The sequence below is a fragment of the Tamandua tetradactyla genome, chromosome 15, assembly GCF_023851605.1.
Source record: "Tamandua tetradactyla isolate mTamTet1 chromosome 15, mTamTet1.pri, whole genome shotgun sequence".
Taxonomy (NCBI): domain Eukaryota; kingdom Metazoa; phylum Chordata; class Mammalia; order Pilosa; family Myrmecophagidae; genus Tamandua; species Tamandua tetradactyla.
In genome coordinates, this window is record NC_135341.1 from 35,477,536 (window position 1) to 35,503,646 (window position 26,111).

Consider the following 26,111-nt stretch of genomic DNA (forward strand, 5'->3'; position numbering starts at 1 on the left):
AACCTTGCTTAGGTGGTTCAGCATCCACCATGGTCATCATGTGCTTACTTCATGTGAATGGAACCTGCCTACTCCACAGTGAAGACTGGGCAGAAGGGGTCAACACCAGCAGCAGCAGCATCCAGGGCCCAGCTAAGGTCACTGCGGCTCCCAGATACTCTGAACCATACAGGATAATGCTAGCATCCTTCCAGGAGCCAAATCTTTCATGTCCACATAGACTTGCACTATGGTGCCTTCGTTGCTTAGGCTCACATCCCAGCCCTGCCCTTCACCAGCAGTGTACCTTGGGCAAGTGGTTCAACTCAGTGTCCTTATCCATAAAATAGAAAGATAATGTGTCATATGCTGGGCACAGGGCCTGTTAGAATATGTTGGGAAACTATTATTCATTTATGAGAGTAGTATAATTCACAACACCAAAGCCTGGAGCCTGAAGCACTGGCATCAATTCCTGGAAGGGGTGAGAAAAAGATCCAGAAGCCCCAGCAGAGGGGGACCTGACAATATGCATGAGTGCAGGTTCTAAGGCCAGCTGGGCATGTGGTATGAAACATCTCAAAACAATCAACCCCTGCCAAAAATTCTACCACTGGACATGCACTTCTTAGGGTCTGATGCCCTCCCTAGTTTCCTTGCTTAAAAAGCAGACTGCACCCTGGCAGTTCAGAAGATTCCTCCAGTGTGGTAGCACATGAGATCCTCAGATTCTTCCCTGTCAGGTGAGGGACCACCTAGGAAGAAGCCCAAGTGCACTGAACCACTCTCAGGGACTATATCGCACATGGCCACCAGCCCCTCCACACAGTTTTGGATTTTTTGACTAGGTGACATGAGGCCCCATGGAGGCTGACCTTGACCAGTGTGGAGATGGTAAATGAAGGGGCAGCAGCTGACAAGTAAGAAAGTGCCCAGCTGGCTCCCAACCTCAAATCCAGCTCAGCAGCACCAGCCCATGGAGCAGCGGGGTGCCCTACCCCGCCCCTCCGGCCTCACCGCCCAGATGAGACATCTGGGATTCTGAGCTCTGGGGCAACTGCCTGCTCCCCCGTCTCTGTATCTGGCTCATATTCTACCTTCCGCTTGGCATTTTAACTGGAGAAAGCCCCTCTGCCCACTTCTCAAAAGTGAGACCAAAACAACAGGTAGGGGCAGAAATGCCATCACCAATGGGCATTTCCTGAGGCCCAGGCTCTCCATGGGTTCTCTTTGGGGAACCTTTGGAATTCATTTGTGAATTCATAGGCCATAGTATAGGTGAAACAGAGCATGTGTGGCTTGTCTATGAGAAGCGGTTAAAAACTCCTCTCCTGTGCAGAAAAAGAAATCCAGAAAAAGTTGAGCTCTTGATGCTCCTTCCAAAGCTTGGAGGGGCCAAAGAATGATGATTTCAATAAGCATCTATGAGTCCCTGCTGCGCGCCAGGCCCCAGCAGCGTCTGCGAGTGACTTGAAGATGAACCTCGCTCAATTTCTAGTGACACAGATGCAGGGAAGTGCTTTATATAGCTCCAAAGGGCCCAGCTGCTTCAAGGGAGCCCTGAGCCAAAGTGGGGGGGGGGGGGGCACTATGGTTTGGGGAGCCAAAGGATTCTAGTGTCCCTAAACTAGAGGCTCTGGATAGCTGCCTGGAAAGGGGGGCAATGGGGCTAAGCCTTATAGGCAGAAAGGGGCTTTCTGGTACAGGAGCAAGAAAGATTCGCCCATTTAGGAAAGGCAGGTGGGCTGCATTGCAGAGGTCTTGACTGCCATTCTTAGTGGCTCAGAATGTTTAGTCAAATCCTCAAATCATTGTGAGGCCTTGAGCAAAGACTTTCCTAATTTCTAGAGCTTAGTTTCTTGTCTATGAGAATAAGTGTGCCCTCTCCTGTGTCGTGATTTTGGTCACTAGTGAGATCTCTATATAGAGCATGCAGAGCCGAGCCTGGTTCCCAGCAGGCATCTGACGCCAGCGCTGTATCACCAAGGGGAAAGGAAGCGTCCCGGGCAAGACAGCCCAGCAGCCCTCCCCCGACTCCTCGTTCCTGTGCCCAGAGGAATACACTCTCTGCAGGGACTTGACACAGAGGGTTCCGCAGGGGTTTCCTGGGCATGTGGACTCACCACTCACCACTCCACTCTCCTTGGTGGAAAGGGGAACAGGAGGTTCACTGACAACCCAGACAGGCCCCACCTCTTCCCCCATGTGCAGACCCCCTTTGTCTCCTCAAGACCTTTTGTTGCCTTTATTTAGAACTTAGTGCCATGGTCACTTCTGCATTTCCAAGAAGCTAAAGACCACAAATGGCCTAGGCAGGAAGCCAGGAGAAGAGGAAATTTTGGCCTCCACTAATACTCCCTCTCCCACAAGCAAGCCACGTGACTTCTGACCCCTCACTTCAGGCCCTGAATTTCTACATATGTGATAAGGTTTGAGGGGCTGGGTCTCAAATGCAGTGGAAAGACTGATGGGCGACAGAGATGGGTAGGGCTGCCCCTAGTTAAAAGTGAAACTGAGGGGTACCAATTAACAAGCAAGTCACGTGAGGGTACATAAATAAGAAAGCAGCAGGGGACAGTCCCCTGAACCCATATGCCCTCTCCTGTGGCAGAGAGGCCCAATACTACTCTTGTTATTCAGTTCCTGCCGACAGGACAGCAGAAGTGCTTGGAGTAGAATGGAAGGTGAAATGATTGCACTCACGGCAGCAGCCGGCTTTGGGAGGGAGCAGCTGAGTGTGAACGAGGCCAGGGTAGACTAAGCGGGTAGTCGGAAGCTGAAGAAAAGGGGAAGGGGCCCAGCTCCCCAGGAGGGAGAGGTCTGCTCCTCCAGGGCCCACACCAAATGGCGACAGCTACAGGGACCGCAACCACAGCACTTCCTGTTATATGAGCACGTGCTGTGTTCCAGGCTTGGTGCTATCTCAGGCAACAGGGGGTGGACTACCAGGAAGTGCAGGGACAGCCTGAAGAAGTCTAGCTCATCCTGGACTGGAGCCTGAACAGGCTATAAGATGAAAACAGCTGGCCTGGAGACCTCGGGTGTAGCCCCAGGGAGGCAGAAAGACATCACACAGTGCTATGGCCTCTACTATGCTGAACTAGGGCAGCTGGGGAGAGAACTAGGCAAAGGTGGAGAGAGGGCTAGGACCCACCCTTGAGCTGACTGAGCTCCCTGAGCCCAGGCCTGCCCATGTGCCAAGGTCCCCAGGTCTTGATCAGGGAGCACTTGAGAAGCATTACATGAGGGGCAGAGGCCATGAAGAGAGGAGATGCCACCACCCTCCTTGTGGCCATAACCACTCATGGAATAGATGATTACTGTGCCAGGCTGGCTCTCGATGCTGGCTCAGAGGCTCCCAGCAGCCCTGGGCCAATCCTGCCTTGGGAAGTGGTAAGGACCCAGCCTAGCCGAGTGTAGACTTCCAGGCTTGATCAGTTGGATGGTGGAAGAACAGGAAAGTGCTGGGGTGGGGGCCACATCTAATCCAAATCCCCTTTGAAGGACAACTTGGGGCAAGCCCCAAAATTTACAAGCCAATACTCCAAGTCATGTTTACCACTAAAGCCTAATATGGGACAGAGGGGAACCTGCTCTGGGCCTACCCTAGTTCCCAATCCAGAAGAGGGAGAACACTGACGCCCTAGATTTGAAGGGACATGCTTTGGAAGTTACTGTAGTCAGAAAATGGAAGTTCCCCAAGTCACTGTCACACAGATAGACAAAGCGCCTGTAGAGAAGGGGCTAGGCACAGCCCATACTTAAGACTAGTGCTGACTGGGCTCACGAACTTCAGCCTCCCTTTCCACGCCCATCTCGTTCATGACATCTACCTGGATTATAGGCCCAAAACCTTGGTATTGAAGAGCGGTTCTTGGATTTCAGACAGCCATTCGCCTATCCAGACTGCCCCCTGGTCCCAGTACAGGCAAAGGGGCTAAGATGGAGCCAAGGAAGAGGATGGAGACTTCTATCTCCCTACCTTCACCCCCCTCAGAAGAGCCACCTTTTCCTTAAGGACCCAGGGAATCTCCTGCCCAGGGGCTCTGAAAAGTCCCCCTCACCCACTTCCACTGCTGGGTTAACAGGCAAAGAAGCTACGCCTGGGTCTGACCCCACCAGCCCAGCCCTGAGCTCCCCCTGGTCCGCCTCATGATTTCCTCCAAGGCCACCCTAGGGAGGCAAGCTCCTCAATCAGCCCTAGTCGTCCTGAAAAAGACACGGGGAACAGGCCAGGATGCCTGCTCAGATTCTTACAGACTGTGTGCCTTAAAAAAGTTGTGTATCTTCTCCAGGCCTCTGCCAGGCCCTGCACCAAGTACCTGTAAGTATCATCTAATTTCAAGTCCACATCAACCCTCATCTTTCCCCCTGAAGAGAGGTGGAAAACTGGCTTCAAGAGTCTAGGACTTTGCCCAAGAGTTGGCAAACTCAGGGCAGAGATTAGAGCCACACTGGTGAGACTCTGGGCTCAGGCTCATAATCCCGACTTCTGTGAAATGGAAAAATATTTTTCTGTACGTCTAACCTCCAGGAACCACTCTCCCTGTCATGCACCACTCTCCTAGTCACCTGCAGCATACGGATTCTGGGTGTCAGGCAGGGTGCTAGATCCAGAACTGTGTGACCAAAGCTGGAAACATGTGGCTGGATCAGCCATTCCCAGACTCTCCTGATTCTACCTGTATCAAGCGAAACCTGGGCCAGGCCTCCAGCGAACTTGTGATATGATGTGGCTGGATGGCTGCCCTTTACCCAGAACCAGGGTGGGTGAAGCTGGGAGCAGTCCTGCCTCTTTCAAAACAGGTGAGTGACTCAGTAGGAGCCCATCAGCAGCCTCCTGCTCACAGGTGTGATAGGCATCAGCCTTGCCCACCTGTCAGCCCTGGGAGGCTCCTACCATTGCAGCTTGGGCAGGCCACAGGAGGGAACACCCCTCTGGCAAAGACTGGGCAAGGGCTCAGCCTCAGGCAGAGGGAAAATCGGACCCATCCCAGCTGTTGGAGCTTCTCACAGAATGGGCAGTGAATCTTAAAGAGGGACTACCCCCCTCCCTTAAGCCTGAACACACAGAGGCCCAGCCAGAGCCCCAGAGCCAGGAGCCACTCCTCGCCTGCTTCCGGGTGCAGCAGCTCTACCCAAATTGACTCCACCCCTTTCTCACTGGGACACACTGAACTTAGCTATGCTAAGCCTCAGTTTCCCCATCTGAGCAGGGAGGACCACCAGCCTGACCTCAGAGGAGTATGAGGTGATATGTGATGCTGGGAATAGAAGACTTAGCAGGAGCCCTGGTCATAACATTTGTCCAGAGGCCTCTGCTGTTGGTACTCCCACTCCCCCCCCCCCACCCCACCATACCTCAGACTGTGCTGACACTGACCTTTAGGGCGCACTTCTGCCCAGTGCACCGATGGAAGCACTCGAGCACTTTGCCATTTACACCCAGTCCCAGCACCTGCTTGGACAACCGGTAGTCATCGGTTACGGCGTACTTCTTCGGCTCCCGCCGCACCCCAAGGGCCAGAGCACCACCCAAGCTGGGTCCGCTGGGGGCAGCCGGCCGGGGTGCGGGTCCCCCCTGATCCACAGCTGTCTCGCCATCCATGGCCCCCGCGGGGCGCTCTGAGGAGGCCCCAGCCTGGCGTGTCCAAGGGCACCTGGGTGAGAGGACAAGAGTTGGTCCTGCCAGATTCCTCCAACTCACTCCGGCTCTGGAGCGTCTGTGTGGGCTGGGCTGTGGGCCGGGACAGAACCGGGAACGCCGAGCGAATCACCTTAGAGTACCCACGCGCCCGCCGCAAGGCGAGGTGGTCGCGCAACCCGGCACGTGTCAAGAGGGGAAGGGGTTGGGCGCGGAGTAGCCGCGAGGCTCCTGGCGCGGGCCGCCGAGGGGGGCCCAGGGAGGGCGTACCTGGCGGCGGCTCTGGCGAGGAGCAGGGGCGGCGGTCGCGGGAGCCGGCGGCTGCTGGGCGCCCTGGACCGAGAGTCGCCCCGCCGGCGGCCCACGTGACCGCATCCCCCACCCCTCCCACCCCCCACCAGCGCGCGTCATTCGACTGGGTCCCCGCTCGGTCAGCCTTAAAGGGCCAGGCGGCCCCGACAGGGCGAGGGGCGCCCCACCACCCGGAGCGAGAGCAGAAATAGGGGTGGGGTGGGGTCGCCAGGACTGGCGTCCTGAGCGGAAGGAAACCTTCGGCGCTCTGGACCCATCCCGGGAGACCCCAGCGCTAGCCCAGTCCCGTCCCGCCTGGGCCATGAGAGAACCGGATTTTACAAGAGACCTAGGAAGTGACTTCACAGGACTTACTACTCTCGGCGTCTCAGGAATCTACCTGAGGCGGGTGGTTTGCTCTGCGTGCTGCCAGTAGGCCCTCCAGTACGGTTTGCAAGGCTGGAGGCTTCCACCTTCCTCAGTCGTGGTCAACCGCCAGCGTACCCTTTTTAAGTTTTGCCAACATCCTAGTTGAAGTGTATATTTTTTTTCCTTTGATTCGCGACTCCCTAGTCCCTAATGTCCCTGTCCCCCTTCTGTGTGCGTCTCCTGTTCGTGTCCTTGGCTAATTTTTCTCTTGGGGTTTCCTGTCTTTTTTGTTTTGATTGGCAGGTGGGTCCCCCCCCCCCCTCCTGTCTGTTGACAGTCTACCGCGTTCTGGTACCAGGAATCCTAATTTCCATTTGGTCAGATCCATAAACTTTTCACCTTGGTTTGGGGGAGTAGTGTTTAAAAGTCTCCCCCTCCCACTTAAGTGGCAAAAATATTCTCTATTAGCTCTATGTTTTGCAACCCCACGTTTAGGTCTCTATTTCATTCTGAGCCCACCTTGGACTAGAATAACCTCTTACATACTTTGAGCCAACACTTGCTTCTAAACAACTCCCGTTTTACAAATGAGGAAATTTCAATTCGTCTAGAGCCACAGTATGGGGGCGGGGGTGAGGCTGTCCCCTGGGATACATCAGTATCAGTGAGCCTGGCTCACTCACTCACCCGCGCGCGCGCGCGCACACACACACACTCACACAGAGTTGAGGGCCGGGGAATAAGTTTGCTTGCAACTCTGAAGTTGCAGAGCAGCAGCAGCAGTTTCCCTATGTGGACCTCTACTGCCATCAACAGGTCACTGGCAGAACTGCAGCCTCCCAGCCTCTTGTTTCCACTCAAAAGCAATTAGGGCCAGGCAGCCCTGGGCACACATGGATGCCCCCCACTGCAGCAGTTCCTAGAGGGTGGCCACTTGTGCCCTCCTCCACATGCAGCTGATTCCCCAGTGCTTGATGATCGTTCTGTGAGTGAGTAAACGAGTTTCAGTGGGTGAGTGCCGCAACTGTTGATGGGTACCGGCTCTGTTCAGGTGTTGTGTGAATGTGGGAGCTCTGACCCTGTCACCTCCACGCAACCTTCAGGCTAGTGGGGGTCCAGTGACGCAGGCGACCTCAAGGATACCCTCAGCTGACCAGATCCTGGGTAGATGCTATTCCAGGACATCCCATGACTTTCTTACTATGATCAGAGGAGGGAAAGCTGAAGCTGTGATGGTTTGGAGCTGCGTGCCCCAGAAAAACATGCTCTTAAATTTAATCCATTCCTGTGGCTGTGAACCCATTGTAAGTAGCACTTCTTGATGAGGTTACTTCAGTTAAGATGTGGCCCACCTCAGTCAGGAGGGCCCACCACAAAAGCTGGTAACTTTTGATTAGATTATTTCCATGGAGATGTGTCTCTGTCCATTGAAGGTGGACTTGCTTACTGGAATCCTTTAAAACAGGAAACATTTTGGAGAGAGTCCCTTTCTGGTAGAGCCACGAGAAAGCCAGCAGGCACCGCCATGTTCACCATGTGCCCTTCCAGATGAGAGAGAAACGTTGGACGTCATCGGACTTCTTGAACCAACGTATCTTTCCCCGGATGCCTTAAACTGGACATTTCTATAGACTTGTTTTAATTGGGACATTTTCTCAGTCTTAGAACTGTAAACTTGTAACTCATTAAATTTCCCCTTTCAAAAACCATTTTGTTTCTGGTGTATTGCATTCTGGGAGCTAGCAAACTAGAACAGTATTCCTTGTTTAAAAGTGCCAGAGAACTTGGCAAAATTGGCTTCTGATATTGGATGGAAGGCAGAACTGGAAAGTGATGAACTTGGGTATTTAGCTGTAGAGATTTCCAAGCTAAGTGTGGAAACTGCAGCCTGGTTTCTTCTTGCAGCTTATAGTAAAAGATGAGAGGGATAATCTGAGAACTGAACTCCTGGGCACAAAGAAACCAGAAAATAATGGTTTGGAAATTCTTAATCTCTGGAAAGGTCTAGAAGGGTTGTCACTCATTATCCCAGCAACCATCTGCCACATCCACTTCACACTGTTAGAAGGTTTTGGGATGTGGGGTGGCTGGGTCTGGGCAGGGCCAGATCCATGGTGGCAAATTCCATCACACGACCCTCCATGATAGCTTTGTGTCCAAGGGGATGGGGGCCTGAGGCTTTGGGAGCAGCTCACAGTGGCTGAGAGACCCATGAGTATAAGAGTAGGGGAGCTGAATACCTCACCCATACCTGGACTATCCTACAGGGAGTAAGGGGGGGTGCTTGCACATGTTGAGAATCTAGAGATCAAATGAACTAGACTTTGGGGAAGGCACTGCTGTGGATTCTTGTGATCCATCTTTTTCTTGGTGGGGAGGGTCAGGGGGATTGTGCAGCAAGGTCAATCACTGGGGTGCCTGGGTGGGGTTATCCTGGAAGGGATCATCAGTTGAGAAATGGCAAGCAAGGTCATGAAAAGGGAGCACCACTGTGTGGCAGTGTAGGTCCAGCAGCCTGATCAGGGGTGTGTGAAGAGCAGTCAGGGCAACAGAGGTGATAAAGAAATGGCCAGAGGGACCAGCAACATCTCAGACAGGCTGGCATTTGAGGGGCACACATTGTTCCCAGCATGCAGGTGAGGTCCACAGGACTTTCAAATAAGAAAGGGTGGTTTACATACAGAACTGCCCAATCACTGACGTCTGTAGAGGATGGTTTCAAAGGGACACCATGGTGTTCTGATTTTGATGGACCAGGGAACAGAGAATCTCCACTGAGGAGCTTCAAGCTGGATCTCGAAGAATACCAAGGAGTTGGCAGGTCACAGGTACGCAGAGAAGGGGGGGAGGGGTGGACTCAGGTTCTAAAACTGAGCCTGGGCTCCAAGCCCCAACCCATCACTTGCCACAGGTGAGACCTGGGACACTTCAAATAATCTCTCTATTCCTCGATTTTCTAAACCATAAAGCAGGGATGGAATCTGGTAATTATAAAGATGAAATGAGTAAATTCATGGAAATCACTGAGTGTGTCTGGCACATAACGAGCACTCAGTAAATAGAGAGACGGAGTAGAGTCTGGGGATAGAGAGCTTGGGTTTTGGCACCATACAGAACCTAGTTCAAACCCCCGCTCTGCTGGGAGGCAGCTGCAGAAGCCTTTGTCTTCATCGTGGGACAGTGGACAGTTCCCACCAAGAAGTGGCACCCCACACAGGAACCCCATGCCAGGGTCTCTCCATGTTCCCCTTTTCCTCTCCAAGGGAAAACTGGAAAACATCTTGAGGGGGCTCCACCAGGCTGTAACAAAGCATGTCAGGAAACGCTGACAGGTGGGGCCCCTGAAGACATTTCTCATCTTAACCTGTTTCACAGGCGTTTACTTCCAGGGCCCCTTCATCCTCCCTTGGAGCAGGGCAAGCTGAATCCTATGTTTTTGAGAAAGCCTGGGCACTTTCATTAAGATCACTGACCAAGGCCATCCCTGTCCAGGGACCTGCAGTTCTCCTTTTCTGAGAACCTGTGGTCAGCAGGGCGGGCTGGTGGGGAGAGGTGGTGGTGGGGAGAGGGAGATGGACCCAGCTGCTGCAACGAAGCCCTCCCCCCCACCCAGTACTTCTGGCTAAAAGGCCCAGAGGAGGTGCAGCACTATAATCCCACAAAATGCTTCCAGGTGAGTCCAGTGAACGATAAGAAGGTGGAGGGATGTCTGGGGTCGGGGGGAGAGCTTCTGACTCAGAGATAGGATTAAACTCAGCCCTTTCATTTTCATGCAAGGCATTTCATTCTCTAGGGCTCAGTCTCCCTGCCTGCGTAAGGGGGGCCATAACAGCTGTTGAGGACTAAATGTAGCAGATGCTGGGAGTGGATGGGAGCCTGTGTCATTGCTCCATGACACTACCCCCTCACCCACCCCTGCCTCTATCACCCCACCTCCAGATTATCTCTGTGAGTTTGGAGCTCTCTCCCTGCATTTAGGGATGGCAGGCACCAAGCTAGAGACAGGACCATTAGGGGCTGACTATCCCCGCCTTCCCAAGTTAGTAGTCACTACTTCCCTGGGTGGCCCACAGACTAGAAGACAGCTCCGGTCCTAGGCCCCGAAATCCTTGCCTGGTGCAAAAGGTCGGGTTGTGCCCTCTCCCCCAATTCTCTCACAGAAAAATTCTGGCCTGCATCCTTTTAGCTCTGGTGGCTGCAGACCCGACCCCCGTAGGTCTGCCCTGGGCACCCTGCCCCTCCCGTTTCCTCGCCAACTCGCTCGACCCCACCCCTATTTCCATTTCTGGGGGCCAGGCACGGCTTACAGGGGAGGGGAAGCTCGCACACTCGGACAGACAGACTTCCTTGGAGAAATGGCTTACTGGGAGGTCGGACCTGGGACCCCACTCCCGCGCTACCATGTGTTTGTCTATGAGAGAAGGGGACTAATGTCCAACCAAGCCGAAAGTCAGAGGGAAGTGTGGGCTCGCGGAGACGGAACCCAGACCCATCCCTACCTAGCTTCCCAGGCCTTACGTCTCCCAGCGCTCTCCGGGCCTCGCCCCATTAGATCGCGTCAGCCCGGGGTCCGCGCGCTGCAATTGGCCCATCCCGAACACTCGGCTCCGCCTCCACCTCTGCGATTGGCTGTCGCGTGTGTCCCCGCCCCGTTTTCCTGGAAAGTTCTTGGAAATCTGTCAAAGGTGTTTCCTTTTGTAGCCGACCGCCCCTGACGCAAGTCCCGGCGCCCCAGCTCTCTCCCCGGCGCTCGTCCCCGCACCCCACTCTTGTTCGGCCTCACCGCCGCGCTTCTAGGAAGACACCGCTTCCGGGAAGGGCCGGGACCTCGTGGACAAAAGATTAGGTGGCGACTCTCCCCGCCCCGCCCGCCGGGCCCGCCCCCCGCGCCCTCCCGGGCCGCCCAGACCGCCGCCTCTCAGTCCCCGCCCGCCGCCGGCGCTCCCGGGAGCTCGCCCTTCGCGCGCTCTGCGACCACTGCCTCCCTCCAGCCGCCGTCGTCCGGCCGAGTCCCCGCTCCCGAGCCGCTGCCTTCGGGACATGGTCCTCTCGGTTCAGGGGTAAGCGCAGCTCTCCGTCCCCGCCCAGTTTGGCGCCGGGCGCCCGGGGCCGCAGTGGCCTCGTGCTCGCTACTGGGTGCTGGGAGGCCCTGCCAAGACCGAGCTGGCCGAACAGGAAAAGACCTCGGGAGTGCGGGGTTCTGTGGGGGCTGTGACAACACCCTTCCCACACCTCTGCTCAAACTATGGGTGGGGATACTGGGAGCCGGCTGGCTATGGGACGAACACAGGGTGAGCTTAGCTTGGGTTCTGGCTAGAGCAGGTGGACGCCGCCGCCAGGGCGTCCTCCAAGACGTGACTCACCAGCCCAAACCCCCTTAGGCAGCCGGTGCTTGGGGAGGCCACCCGGAGCGCCGATGCCTCTACCCCAGCTTCTGCCGGCCTCTCTGCCTGATGGTGACCTTGGACTGGCCCCTGCCCCTCTCTGTCCTTGCATTTGCCCACCTGCCCCGAGCTAACAGTTAGACCCATCAGGCCGGCACCCGCTGACCAGCTACTCTTGGGAGAGCCTGGAGTTGGCCTGAGCCTGCCTGGGGCACCCCCACTGTCACTTCACGTGTCCTCTCATCCTAGCCTGGGATCTCAGTTGGAGAAGGGCCTTGGATCCTGCCTCCTTTCTCCAAAAACCTGGAGGGTTGGGACTGATAAGACAGAGTCACAGTCTCAACTGAGCACTCTTGGCACATCTCCCAGGCCCTAAGCCTCAGCATCCCCTTCAACTAAGGGGGCGGATGCTCTCCAGACTGTTCTGACAGAAGGTCTGGAGGCTCCAGGGATAAGACGTGAGTTGGTGCTCCATGCCTAAGGAGACCTGGGTGGCCCTGTGGCTGCCAAGTAGGGGAGGGTGGGAGGCAGGTCAAGGCTGATGTGCCCTTGCTCGAAGGAACCCTCCATCCAGGAGTTGCTGGGCAGACCATACTTCTCCCTCACTGTCTCCAGCATCCCTTCCTCCTCTCTGACTTCTGTGGCCCCTGACCACCTCCACTCCCCACTGCCTGCCTTCCCAGGAACTCCCTCCTTCTGGAATCCCACAGCCTCTTTCACTTTGCCCCAGTTGAGGACCCCCTTGGAACCTCAGGGCCAATGTTGCATTTAGAGACCAAGGTTTTCAACAGATCCACACCCACACAGTCACACCTAGCTGGTGCTCTCCTGAGATGGCAGCAAGGATTCCTAACTAGTGGTTTCAAGTCAGCTTTGCTGCAGGTCCCCCCTACCCTCACCCCAGGGCTCATTTCACCCCACTGGTGTGTGTTCACCGGTGGGACTCATAGACTGCACTCCATGACATATATACTTGCACAGGCCACCCATACTTGGAACATTCAACAACCACTATGACAGTGACACAGATGTGAGCACACCCCTGTCCAGAATACATAGTTACTGGAACTCGGGGGAACCAACACAGCCAATCACACACACACACACCCCACATCAACGCCAGTGGTGCCCACACCCACATGCAGAACCATGCAGAGATCCTGCTAAGCTGTCTCAATGGGGCAACGCTAGAGGCTGTGGCCTAGCTGGCCCACTGCCTATCATACTCCTGGATAATGCCTCAGCCCCCACAGGCAAGCCACCAGCCTCAGAACTCAGCCTTTTGCTCCCTGAGTGGGATTCTGGAGCTCCCACAGTACAGCCAGGGTGGGTGTGGAAAAATACTGGGCAGGCTATAGTGTGCCAGAGTCATGTGGGCCCTTCTCCTCATGAGTGGTTGTAGGACCCTGCCTTGTAAGAATACTCTAAGGGTCACTTATAACCTACCTGTCAGGTCCAAGTCCTCTGTCTGGCATTCATGGCTCCTGCCTCTCTCTCTGCCTTATCTGGCACCATATCCTACTTCCAGGGCTTTGCCCAGCCTGTCACCTGTGCCTGGCATGACCTTCCCCTATTCCTTCCTTTGGCCTGGCAAACTCAGCTCAAGAACAGTCAGACCCTGACTGCCCAATGACACCCTGTGCTTTTATGATTTCGGGTTATAGTCAACCCCATACCAGCTTCCCCAGACAGTCTGATTGTCCTTGAGGGCAGAACCCATGGTTTCATTATCTGTGTTGTGAGCCATGGGGATATAGTTTGTGAGAAGTGAGGGAGGAACAGCAGCCCCTTCCTTGGGAATCAGGCCCCACCACCCTCTATTCCCAGGCAGGAAGCCTCAGGATCTCTATACTGGGCCTCCCCTGGAGGGAAGTTACTTCTCAGACAGGGGTTGGTTCACCTCTGAGGGTATAATATTACCAAACCCCTCAGTGTCTAGGTGGGGAAACTGAGGCCTAGTGAGGAACAAGGTTTGCACAAGATCATGGGGCCTGGTATGGCAGAGCTGGCTTGCTCAAGTGGGATCTGGAACATGGAATAAGTACCCTGTCCTTTCATGGAAATTCATATTTATAGGGAGGTGAGATTGACCAGTGGCTTCATAGGCCACTGTCCACCCTGAATCTCAGCTGGGAGGAACAGAAGCCAAGATGGGCGTCTAACCTATACAGTTAGAAGCCACAAGCCCTGGCCAGTGTGACCCCTAGGCCAGATACTACGCTCCCTGGGGGAGGTAGATTCTGACTTCAGGTCTCTGATCATAATTTTTGGGCCTCTCTAAAGGACCCAAGGCTGGCCGATCCCATAGCTCATCCAGGCCCAGTATCATTTAATCAGCCCATCTCAGCCAGGAGGGCACAAACATGAGGCTCCTTTGCACTGGCTCCTGTCAGTGTGTCAGTTAACACCGATTGGCCGTCGTGAACTAGAAATGCCTGTAGGGAATGATCTGTGGTTTGATTGATGCAATCAGTTATTAGGGAGACAATTACTATTTAATAAATGCAGGAGGGTGAAGAAGAATCAAAGGAGGGCCTGCATGTGGGTGAAGTGATAAGGGGCTGCTATGGTGATAAGTATGTATGGGTGGGGGCAGGTTCTGGGCTCACTGAGTCCATGGGTGGGCAGAGAGGACACTGAGGCTCATAATCAGGACTGGCCAGGGAATGTCTAGAAGCGGGAGGAGCACTGGGCCTCCACTCACTGTCAGTTTACCCACATTCAGCCCTCATCCTTCACTGGCTGTGGAGTGGATTGAGCAGCTGCCACTACAGGCCCAGTCCCTGGAGCTGCCCAAGCCAGCCATGCAGCCCTTACCTGCTGGGGCCTTCTTGGAAGAGGTAGCAGAAGATACACCAGCCCAGCTGGAGAGTGAGCAGCCCAAGGTGCTGGACCCCGAGGAGGATCTGCTGTGTATTGCCAAAACCTTCTCCTACCTTCGGGAATCTGGTGAGTCAGAGAGGAGGGGAGGCAGCCCTATCCTGGGGAGTCTAAAGGCAGTGGCATAGCCTTGTCCTGAGGAGTCTCACTGGGGAAGCTTAGTTCTACATTGCTGAATCTGATTTGGGAAGCATGGTCCATCCCGGGAAAGTCTGATGGAGGAGGTACAGCCCTCCCTAGGGAGGTGTGAATGAGGAGGCACAGCCCTACTCTGTCCTCGCTTGGAGCCCCCAGCTAATTTCCACTGTGACCAATTTCTCGTCCCCCTCTCCACTTACCTAGGCTGGTATTGGGGTTCCATTACGGCCAGCGAGGCCCGACAGCACCTGCAGAAGATGCCAGAGGGCACATTCCTAGTACGTGACAGCACCCACCCCAGCTATCTGTTCACGCTGTCGGTCAAGACCACCCGCGGCCCCACCAATGTACGCATTGAGTATGCCGACTCCAGCTTCCGCCTGGATTCCAATTGCCTGTCTAGGCCACGTATCCTGGCCTTCCCAGACGTGGTCAGCCTTGTGCAGCACTACGTGGCCTCCTGTGCTGCTGATACCCGCAGCGACAGCCCTGACCCCACCTCTGCCCCAGCCCTGCCTACCCCAAAGGAGGATGTGCCCAGTGACCCAGCCCTGCCTGGCTCTGTGGCTACTGCTGTGCACCTAAAACTGGTACAGCCCTTTGTGCGCAGAAGCAGTGCCCGCAGCCTGCAGCACCTGTGCCGCCTTGTCATCAACCGGCTGGTGGCTGATGTGGACTGCCTCCCGCTGCCCCGGCGCATGGCCGACTACCTCCGACAGTACCCCTTCCAGCTCTGATCCAGCCCGGTGCCCTGCGCAGCCTCACCCAGCCACACCCAGGAGAGGACAACAGCCCCAGCCGGAGTTGGGTTCCTGCTTTCCCTCCTCCAGTCATCGTTGTGCCTTCGTGCATTGGTGGCTGGACCAGGAAGAGCCAGCAGGCAGGGTGGAGGGGGGTGGGTATCACACAACTTGGAGGTCAGCACCTCCAGCCCCCATGTGGCTCCGTTGTAGTGAGCCATGTCTCATAAGAGAGGGAGACAATAGGCAGGACCTTGTCTCACCCTGTGGGCTGGGCCCAAGCCCTTGCTCAGTTGCCTGCCACTGCCACCTGCACTGCGTAGCCTTTCCCAGCCTTGGTTCCCCAATCTGCAGGGTGGGGCAGGCCCCCTCCTTCCAGCCAGCCTCTATCCTCAGGCAACCAGAGGAACTGAGGTTGACAGTGACAATCCCTGTGTGGGGGCGTGGACAGACTAGACTGGAAGACCACACACTTATACAGTATTTATTTATTTATTCTCCTTCGGGTTGGTCTTAGGGGCGAGCTAACCCCACCTCTCCGCCCGAGCCCTGTGTGGCCTGAAGTACCTAGCTCTGCCTTGGCCTCTCTGGTCCCTCTCTGCAGAGAGACTCATCCTGAGACATGTTGCTGGGCCCAAGCCAGTCCTGGATTACCTGGCACTGATCCACCACAGGCCTCAGCTTCACCTGTGAATGAGTCCATCCTCTTTTGCCCCTGCCTGTCTTGGAAGGGTGGGCAAATGGACAAAAAATATATAGAGCCAAAGCCTCAGTCCCCAGCAGGGCCTGCCACTCAGCCCCTCATAAGGCAGAGTCGGGTCCGTACAGAGCTGGTCTCGCCATGGGGCAGACCCTGTCTGGACGTGTGTGCTGTGTCAGAAAAGTGGGTGCTAGTTCAAGGGCTGCCACTCTGGCTCTGCTGGGTCTGCTTCCTCCTCTTCTCCAGAACACTGGGAAAACACCTGTATGTGAAAGAAAGATACACATCTGATAAGATTTTATAAAATAATTGTTTTAACAAAAAATCAAGTTTGGTAGTCCTTTTTTTTTCTTTCTCTAATTTTTCTGTGATGACAGTAGAATTGCACCTTTCAGGTATGCAGCCCTCAGGAGAGCCTTTGGTGAGTTCTGTATACAGTTTATCCCCTTTGATCTCATCATTGCCCCCCATTTTACAGGTGGGCCAACTGAGGTCCAGAGACCATATGTGGCTAAGCAGGATCTGCTGGGAGCTCACTGAAGAGTGGGGGAAACAGGAAGCAACCTTTTCCTCTGATTACCTCTTTTCCCCTTGGAGGTGGGAGGCAAAAGGTGAAGGCCTACAGGTTCCTGCCCAGGCCACTGTGGGGGGGATGTGATGGCAGGGGAACACCAGACCTAAGAGATGTGTCAACAGGAGATGCCAATTCAAGATTGAAAGTGAATTCTGCGGGGCTGGGGAGGGGGGCATTGTGGACCACTCCTGGGTGCGTGGCCTTTTCAGATGAGGACAAGGCCAACAGTCAGAGAAAGTCAGGGCCAGTCATTCTAGGGTAAAGGTATGGGAGTGAAAAGGCCCTGGAAGGTTTGACTTACCGACCATGAGGAGGCCTGGGGAGGATTTGTTTTGTGCAGTAAGGTAGGGAAGTTGATTTGGGGATACTGCCCATGAGCCGGTAGGGTCTTCCCTGAGCTGGGGGCTGCTGAGGTTGGGCAACCCTCTCTTCTCAGGGTCCTACACACCAGAAGTGGGTGGGAGAAAATTAAAATGAAAACACCTGTTGGTTTGGAACACTTCAGCTGCTGGAACGTCACTATGCCCTGAAATTTTCTGCACTCTTGCTCCTAGCTTCCTTACCCTTTCTTTGAAACCATTGTAACCTTCCTGTTTTCTCAGCCCTCAGAAGATTATAAGTTGCAGACTGAAAGCAGGAAAGGATGAGGAATGACATGTTAATAACAAGAAGGAGGCAGGAAAAGGATGAGAAATAGGAACTGTGGAGGCCAAGGACCCCGAGGGCATGGAGATGGTCATAGCAAAAAACGCGGCTGACATTGGATGAGAGTGTGGGAGGTGGGAGAAGAAATGAGTATTGCCTTTACCAGGAGTGGTGCCTGGGCCCTAGGTGTACAGCCTGGCGCCTGCCCTGTTGCTGACAGCGACCCGGACGCTTGGCTGGCCATCATGCCTTGTCTGGGTCACCGTGCCCCTGCCAGCAATGTCTGCGGTTATTTGTTCCTTCAGCCTGGATCTCAACCCCTTTGTTGCACCCAAAATGCCTGAGGTGACCTCTCTATCTCTGCCACCCCTAGATCTGAGTCACCTAATAGGTGTGTGGTAGGACATGGAGGGGCCAGAAGCAGGTATTCCCCATTTGGGGGGCACAGCCTGGATAGGAATCTTCCGTGGCAAGAGAAAGCACAGGAAACTCTTTATTGCCCACTGGGTGCCAGGTGTTGGGCACAGGTCTTGTGGGCCTCACCTTTTGCAGTGCTCACCACAGACTTAGAGTTGGGGCTGAGTATTCCTTCCTAGATGAAGAAACTGAGGCTCAGAGCGGGCATGAGCTGGCTGAGGCCACCTGGCAAGGAGGCTGCAGATCAGAGCTAAACGTGAGGGGTCCCAGCTGCTCATCCACCCCCTGGACTGCTACCTGAGACGGGGAGGACAGGGAGCTGGGGTGGTGGCTTCCAAGAAAGTTGCTTTTGAATGTTGGTTTCTACCCCCTTTCTCCCTGCCCAACGAGAGCTCCGGAGGTTTTGGCTACTCCTGTATCAGCTCAATTCAGCGGCGAACTCTTTCCTGGAGAGGAGCTGCCAGCTACTCCTGCCCCCCACCCCCACCCCACACACCACCCAAATATCTTCTTGGTTTAATCTTCTTTGCATGTTTCCCTAACAGGAAGCGAGTGATACCTGCCTAGAACAAGGACAGTGGAAGGCATGTCAGATACCCAGTCCAACAAATGTTGAAAATCTTCTGGCCAATGCAATCACTCTTGGGTGGTCCCAAGCTTTTTAGCAGGGCACGCCCTGCTAGCACTGGCCTTGGAGAAAGGGGTGACAGAGGATACACTGGACCCTGCACAGAACGAAAAAATGACTGACAGTACCCTTCACCAGCACAGATTCTCCTTGGTCGCTAACTAGGCCAGACTCCAACCAGGGCCATCCCTCAACAGGGAATGTGATCTCTGTCCTCATGAGGCTCACAGCCTGGTGGGAGGGATAGTAAAGTGTACCCATGGGTACACAGGACATGTTCAGAGAGTGGAAAGAAAGTAAGGTGGAATCCGGGGGTACAGAGGGTGGCTTTGGGGTGGGGCAGGTACCATTACAGCTGAGGGCATCAGAGAAGGCACTGGAGCAGGTGGCACTGAACCTGGAGACCAAAAAAAGTAGGAACTAGCCCTGTGGCCAGCATGGGGTAAGAGCGTTCCAGGTGGAAGGGACTGCTAGTGCAGTGGCCCCAAGGCAGGAACAAACCTGGTATGATCAGAAGCTGGGAGTTTGTCAAGGATGCTTGAGGAGATGGAGGAGAGGCAGGAGGGCAGAGAGGGCACAGACCTGGGCGCATGAATTTTATTCTAGTGTGATGGAACACCAGAGTTTAACAGGGGAGGTGCTGCGGTCTGATGCATATTTCTAAGGGGTAGGTGGGGAGACCCCATGAGGGAGAGGCTGGGGGCAAGAGGCCAGAAAGGAGGTTGAGAGGGAAGCAGGAGAAGGCAGGGTGACAATTTGGCGACCTTGGTCCGAGTCCATGTCCCACTGAGTACTTGCTGCAACCCTGCAAACCAGCAGTGGTTGTCCCTTTTATAACTGAAGAGATGAGGCTCAGGGTGGGTGGCGGTTTGCTTCAGGTCACATAGCTTCTGGGGGGAAGAGCCAGGGTTCTAACTCCAGACTTTGTGCAACCACCATTCCCCTCTGCCTCTGAGGGGAGGGCTAAAGTGGCATCCACAAGCAGCTGAGGGCATGCAGAAGGGGTGGGGTTTTTGTAGGAGGGGGTCTGGAGACTGGGCCTTGGAGGATTCTTCCAGGACGCAGGGAGGTGAGTATGGAGATTGATCCTGTAGAGTGTCCCTCCCTGGACTGGCAACTCTCCTGGGATGACTTTGGGACAGAGATGTCACTAGGCCACCCAGGTTTTTCTTGTCAGTGAGAAGTTTAACCGGACAATGTCTTGCCAGAAGGCTTTGCCCATGACCACCGAGTGTCCCAGCATCCCCTGGAACACTGGGACCCCTGCACCTGGGCTGAACTTGTAATCTGCCAACTGAGCAAATCTGAGTGTCTGGACCAGTACTGAATGGGGCTGGGGGCTCTAGCTGGCCTGCTCTTCTCTTATATGGGAGCCCTCCCACCCTGTATGACTCAGTAAAACGAGATATGAAATAAAACCTGGCCAAGAAGGCAGGAGCATTTGGGGTTTGTGCACAAGATAGCCTGAGTCTCTGGGGACCTCACAAAAGCCCTTTTTCTCCAGGAGAAGTGGAGCCTGTGCAGGCCTGGGCAGCCTTCTGCACCAACCTGTTAGACCAGTTTTCATAAAAAGCCGGTTCAAACGTTGCCAGAAATTCAATAGCCTCTCATGGCCAATATGTCATCTCCTCCCCCACAGCAGGGAATGGGGTCCCCTCTCGAGCTCATGCAGGCCCCCAGCAGACCACACAGGGGGTCACCTCAGTGGTCACCCAGGGCAGCAGGCTGGGGCTCCCGCATCAGATACTGAAGTCAGAGGAGGGGCCTGGAGGCTTCAGTCTAGCTAGTACTCCACCCTCACCTGGTTTTGTCCCACTTCCCCTCCAACCTGAAACTTGTCCGGTACACTCAGTTCTGGGGAATTTCTCAACCTCACTGAGCCTCAGACTTCTTGACTGTGAAAAGGAGAGAGTAAAGCGCCTTTCTCCTGGGGGTGGGGGTGGGGTGGGGGCAGGGAGTAGGGACCTAGGAGGATATATGAGGCAATGCCAGGAGGGCTTGATAGTGTTTGTGCTGGCAACTGCTGCAACCGTCATTGTAACTATTCCATGTCCTTTGCTTTAATCCCATTTGAGAGGTGGGCAGGGTGGGTGTCAATGCCCCCTAAGGTCCCCATGAATGCAGGGAAGCTGGGCTGGAACTGCCTAGAGCCATGAGCTGCCTCCCACCCCATCAGCCCCGACACTGCCCTCCAAGCCCACCCTTCCACCCTCAGGCATCATTTGCCATCCAAAGGCTTGGGTTCTAGTTCCGGTGAGCGGGCCCTTTGGTCTGGTTTTGCTATGGGTCTGGGCAGGGCCAGTTCAACCTTCTAGCAACTTCTTTCCCAGCTCCAGTAGAGACTGGGCTGTCTGCCACCCTTGCCCCAGACTCAGGAGTGAAACTTCCTCAGGCCTGCTACCTTCTCTGCCCTCAGGGGTGGGTCACAGGTGAGGGAGCTGAGCTGAGAAGGTGCCTTTGGGTCTGCCCCCATTTCAGAGACAGGAACCTGAGACCCATCACATGAGATATTAGCAGAATCCAGGGATATGTATCCCAGGTCAGAGTGCTTGTCCTCCTTCATTCCAGAACCACTCAACTGGAATCTCCTGCCTGCCAGCTGGCTCCCTGGACTCCTTACCACCTACCAGATGTGCTTTCACACTCCTTCCACCTCAGAGACAACCCCAACTCTCACTCTTTCAGTCTGTCAGTTTCCACGTCTGTCCACCTTGCTCCTCAGCCCTCCCAGCCTGCCCTCCTCCCACTTCCCATGGCCGCTGTGCCCAGATCCAGCTTTATCATTGCTCACTAGCTGGACCTTCTTGATGTCCTCCTTAGCCCCACCACCATCCCCAGCGTGAGTTGCCTCTAAACTCATCCCTGCCCTGACTCTCCCACTCTGCGACAGTCACATGCTGTTCCTGTATCTTGCCATTGCTTCCCCCAAGGCTCCAGAATATGGCTCCCAAACTGCCAAACCATTCAACTCTGCTACCCCTCCCCATTGCATCCTGGGGATCTCCCTAGAGCCCGGATTTCCCCAGTTTTCTTCAGCCTGGGAAGGAGAAAACATATTTTTCTTAATAAATTTAATACAGCCATTCTTTGGCTATTTGTTCTTGTGAAATTTCACATAAACAGACACCATACTTCCCATGAAGGCCCACTGGGGATGTCTTTGAAGAGGGTAGTCAGTCAAGTAGAAAGAACATAGAGAGGGTACAAATTCCAGCAGTGGCACCTATGCCACAGAGTGGTTGGGGAAATGATTGGGCCTGGCTTTTGGGGAATGGCCAGTGAGTGGAAAGTGACACTCTTCTATGGCAGGCCCAGTGAGGGGCGATGGGAGGAGCTTTTTTTGGTGTGGCCAAAACCTGCTCAATAGAGAGACAGTTGCTCCCATGGCCCAGGCTAGGGCAAAGCAGGCAGGGCCCAGAGTATGGAAAGCAGCCTCTGAGGGTTGAAGGAGCTTGGGGCTGCCACAACCTCTCCAGCCAGTCCTCCAGGACTGCTCCACCCACACAGTTCCACCAGTGAGATGCTTACAATGGTGCCAATGGTGTGCTGATGGTATGACTTGGAGGAGGGGAATGGATCCAGTAAATGCTACCTGGGGGCACGGCTCTGCTCCAGGGACTCTTCCTGGGCCTTCTTCACCCCAAACTGCTGATCCAGACTGGGCCCTTTCAGTCAGCAGAGCTGGGCTTTTCCTCCTCCACAGGCCAGTATTTCATTCACAGTCTGGTTGGACCAAAGTTGTAGTTAAAAGGGCCAGGAAGCGAGCGTGTCCCCATTCCCCACCCCCGCCAACCCCCATCTGAACGACATCATTCTGTGTGTGTGTGTGCAGTGTCTGTGGTGACCTTTCCACTTGACCAACATTCCTCTGTTTTTCTCAGCCCCTTGGGGTGGATGGCCATGGTTAGGAGGAGCTGCTGGGAGAGCAGGTCCTCACAAAACTTCTTCCCCAAAGCCCCAGAGACCAGGAGTCCAAGGAGACACTGAAAAATGAAGGTTTGTTTATCCAGAAGGATATGGGCTGCAAGGGCAACAGGAGGGCTGCTGGGTGAGAGATGAGGAGAGGCCCCCTAGCAGAGAGCACTGTGAGCACGGCCGGAGCCGGGGAGGCATGCCTCGGGCACCCTATCAGGTCAGCAGCAGCAGCTTGGCATTGAGCGGCCAGGCTGAGCCAAGTCAGGCAAAGCCTGGAGACCCTGGGCAGGTGGCTTTATCGCTCTGAACCCCAAGTGGCTCAAAGCAGGGAAAGGATGTGGATCTGATACCAGTGGGATCAGTTCGTTGGCTGCCCTACTTCACAGGTGCCCCGGCTGAGTCTGTAGCCCTTCCTTTCTCTCTTCACTCAGAGTCAGCGGTGCTGGGGTGGAGGGCTTCTGGGGCAGCAGCCTCCCTCACGGCATCTTCACAATCACCCCCTTGCTTCTCTGGGTCTCCGAGAGTGAAATGGGGAACATCAGCCTCTAGGAAGGAAACTGGGCCTTGTGGAGGGCAGAGAAGGCTTGGTGTGGGCAGCCCCCACCCCCACCCTGGGTGAGGTGTTTTCGCCAGAAGCGCAGCAGCTGTGGCTAGAGGTCTCTTCCCAGGAAGAGCGAGTGACTCTTCCAAGAACTCGGAGGAGGCCGCCGGCCAGGGAGGAGGGGCAGGCGGGGGAGTTAATTTTAAACCAAACAGCCTTCAACGCTTCTCAGGAACTGGTTGCTCAACTTAATCTGGCAGGTCCCAAGCGGGTGGGCAGGCCTGGCGCCAGCTCAGCCGTGGTGGGGCTGGAGGACACGCCCAAGGGGTGGAGGCCCGATGACCTTGAGGGCACTTGGGCCCTGTGCTTGGCCCCCCGTCCCCCATTTATCTGAACTGACTTGCTGAGAGCATGGGGTAGGGTGACTTCCCCTAATCTGACTTAGGTGAGGTGTTTTCAATTTAGTCATAACAGCAATAATAATACAGATGTCACATCCTTCCAAGGGCCCCAAGACTGAGTGTCCCACTCCCTTCTCCTACTCAAAACCCAACACTTCTGCCTCTGACCTGTCCCTCCAGAGATTATCTGGTGAAGCCCTGCTCTGAGGCCAGGGTCTGCTTGCTTTCAACAGGGTAAGGCTGCTGCCTTCTCCCAGTGAGATGGGCCTAGGGGTCCCAGGCTAGGCTAGCGGGAGGAGGCAGAAGTGAAGGATGGGGTGCAGTCAGCTAAAGGAAGTTCTGGGACCCAGGAATGAGTAGGGAGATTCTAAGCTGCACCCACAGGGGCTGCCCGCCACCCCCCCCCACCCCCCCGCATTGCTGACCTCTTGTTCCCTCCCCAGTGTGGTGACCCCTCCCAGCAAACAGCTTGGGCCTACATCCAACTGTCTGGACCATGGAATGACCTCCTTACAGAGGACTCACCCAGAGCAACCCAACCCTGTTACCCTCACCAGCTACCCTAACAGACCCCAGCAACCCGGGTGGGGCGAGACCTACATTCTAGGAAAGGATCCCAAGCAAACACTGCCAGAAGCTGCAGTTCTTGGAATCAGCACTGCAGGGCAAGGGATGGCTTCCTAGAACCTGCTGGCTATTCCAGGGAAAGAGGCCCAGAGGACGGGGCAGTGACCTGAGGCGGGGAGGGGTGGGGAAGTATGCTGAGGCCTCAGCTCGGGCCCCTGCCTCAAGGATCTGCTTCCTGACTGCAGGTGCCCCTGAAGACACCCCGTCTCAGTGCTTTGTCTGCTGGGCCATGTTAAAGGCTCTGCCAGGGTGGGCCCAGGTCTGGCACAGCCTCTGCAGCACCAGTGTCCAGACCGGAGCCAGACAGTGTGGACAATCAGAAAAGAGTGTTGGTAGGGACCAAAGGAGGCATGGTGCTTGTCGGGGGGCAGTGTGTGGGCGTGAAAGTAGGTAAACTACTCAGGCCCCAAGAAGCAGGGGATGTGAGGAACTGAGGGAGAGAAAGAGTGAGAGCAAGGTGGGGTGGCAGCCCCAAGCCCTGTTCACGGAACCCCCCTTTCTGTGGGGGTGGGCAGGCAGCCTCTGGGCCGGACCCCATCTTTCCCTTATGCCTGCCTTATCCCCAAGGCGCCCTTCCCTCAGACCTCCACGCCAGAGCAGACCCCCACTTCACTATCTGTGAGAGCCCTGGTTTCCCCACTTAGGAGACTAACTCACCTCCTAGGGTAAGGAAGAGGCTGCTGGTGGGCACCAAGCCCAGGCCTGGCCTCTGGGAGCTCTCAGGAAAGTCCTGGGGTGTGACCCCGATCTGGGACTGAGGTGAGCTCTGGCCACACTTTGAGGGAATGGTCATGAGCGTTCCCATAACAGAATCCCAGGGTTGGCACTGCTGGGGCCTTAAAGTGTGGCTGAAGGAGACAGGGAAGCAGGTCAGGGTCAGCATAGAGGGGAAAGTAAGGGGCTGCCCTTGGGAAATCAATCCAGGGCTGCCTTCTCAGTGCTTTGGAGCAGTGGGTTCTCTGGGGCTACTTGGGGCAGTGAGTGGAGATGCTGTGCTCTCCACCACCCCTTTGAGCCCCACCCCACCTCTCTGGCTCCCCCTTCACCAGGAGCCCATATGTTGTGAGCCCCAGAAGTACTCTTTCTCTGGCCCTTATTGAGGCAGGAGGTACCTGGGGACACTTCCATTTTTCCCACCAGAGCACAGGCTATTACATTTGCAGGGCTCTGGGGAAAAGGGCAAATGGGGGGCCACATACCAGAATCTAAATATATAAGTGTCATAAATCAAGATATAAACTATTAATAAAAATTATTCTATATTCCTACTTAACAAGTAAACTTGCGTAACAATATTAAAAATCTGTAAAGCTTTGGTTTTCATATGACTGAAAGTCAACAGTTATCCAAGATGATTGCAATGAATGATCATAATCTATGCCCAAGTGCTGGTGACCAGCTAAGGTTGAGGAGACTAATAGAATAAAGACAAGCTTAATTGATCAAGTATTATGTGCTTAATATATAATACTACTGTTCTTGGCTTTATTCTAGTAAAACCATTGATTATGTTGTTATAACCAAGCTTTTCACGTAATTACTGTTATATTGACAACAATTATTTAAAAGATTAAAAATAAATTCAAAGAGTACAAAAGTATAAATTAAACAAAAAATCCCCAAATTTGAAGTATTTTGAATGTATTCCCAAAAGCTATTTTTTTTAAATTTTTTTATTAATTAAAAAAAAATTAACAGGCAAAACATTAAGATATCATTCCATTCTACATATACAATCAGTATTCTTAATATCATCACATAGTTGCATATTCATCATTTCTAGAACATTTGCATCGATTTAGAAAAAAATAAAAAAGACAACAGAAAAAGAAATAAAATGATAACAGAAAAAAAAGATTATACATGCCATACCCCTTCCAAAAGCTATTTTTTAAATAATCAAAAGTATCTAGCAAGATAAAAGAAATAAAAATGATAGGTTACTATAAATTAATCTCAAAAATTTAGATAAAAATATTTAAACGTGAAATTTTGTTTAACTTTTTGAAATATTTACTACATGTTGTTAAATGTTTTTATAGAAATAAAACTGCTCCAATTCACATTCAAATCCTCCAAAAACTCTGAAGCAGTGTCTGCTCTAAGGCCAGCAGAGCGTGTCCTCCATGCATTTCCCAGGAGGCCCAACTGGGGCGATCACAAGAGTGGGGGTTTGGCAGGTTATCAGGAGATAGAAAGAGGATAGAGATTGGGCATTTGATGCTGAAGGAGTACAGA

The 26,111-nt window shown here is 54.1% G+C and overlaps 3 protein-coding genes across 12 annotated transcripts in view; 1 reads left to right on the forward strand and 2 right to left on the reverse strand.

Moving 5' to 3' along the window:
• Positions 1-5,985, reverse strand: part of MAPKAPK3 (MAPK activated protein kinase 3) — a 28,099-nt gene extending 22,114 nt beyond the window's left edge. For all 3 annotated transcript variants that reach the window (XR_013162754.1, XM_077129181.1, XM_077129180.1), the window contains exons 1-2: positions 5,894-5,985; positions 5,363-5,639 (exon numbers count right to left, since the gene is read on the reverse strand). Coding sequence is in view for 2 of the 3 variants with exons in the window: in XM_077129181.1 (XP_076985296.1) it covers positions 5,363-5,587 (225 nt within the window). In the remaining variant the exon portion in view is untranslated. The remainder of the gene's footprint in view (positions 1-5,362; positions 5,640-5,893) is intronic.
• A 5,229-nt stretch (positions 5,986-11,214) lies between these two features.
• On the forward strand, positions 11,215-16,461 carry CISH (cytokine inducible SH2 containing protein). Its single transcript, XM_077129191.1, has 3 exons — positions 11,215-11,343; positions 14,393-14,616; positions 14,890-16,461. Exons 1-3 carry the CDS (start codon positions 11,324-11,326, stop codon positions 15,420-15,422), a joined length of 777 nt encoding a protein of 258 aa, XP_076985306.1. The 5' UTR covers positions 11,215-11,323; the 3' UTR covers positions 15,423-16,461.
• HEMK1 (HemK methyltransferase 1, mitochondrial release factors N(5)-glutamine) overlaps positions 15,950-26,111 on the reverse strand; it is a 51,107-nt gene continuing 40,945 nt past the window's right edge. For 6 of the 8 annotated variants that reach the window (XM_077129183.1, XM_077129186.1, XM_077129187.1 and 3 more), the window contains one exon: positions 15,950-16,387. In XM_077129183.1, coding sequence (XP_076985298.1) covers positions 16,321-16,387 — 67 coding nt within the window. In that variant the 3' untranslated portion in view covers positions 15,950-16,320. Of the gene's footprint in view, positions 16,388-21,981; positions 22,113-22,578; positions 22,850-26,111 lie in introns of those variants that run through there. The other 2 variants (XR_013162757.1, XM_077129190.1) reach the window with 2 other exon arrangements.

Bases quoted from the DNA above. Each gene is read 5' to 3' on its own strand.
- CISH (XM_077129191.1), top strand. From the start codon at position 11,324: ATGGTCCTCTCGGTTCAGGG. The intron at 11,344-14,392 runs GTAAGCGCAGCT...ACCCACATTCAG, and splicing joins ATGGTCCTCTCGGTTCAGGG to CCCTCATCCTTCACTGGCTG. The intron at 14,617-14,889 runs GTGAGTCAGAGA...CCACTTACCTAG, and splicing joins CTCCTACCTTCGGGAATCTG to GCTGGTATTGGGGTTCCATT.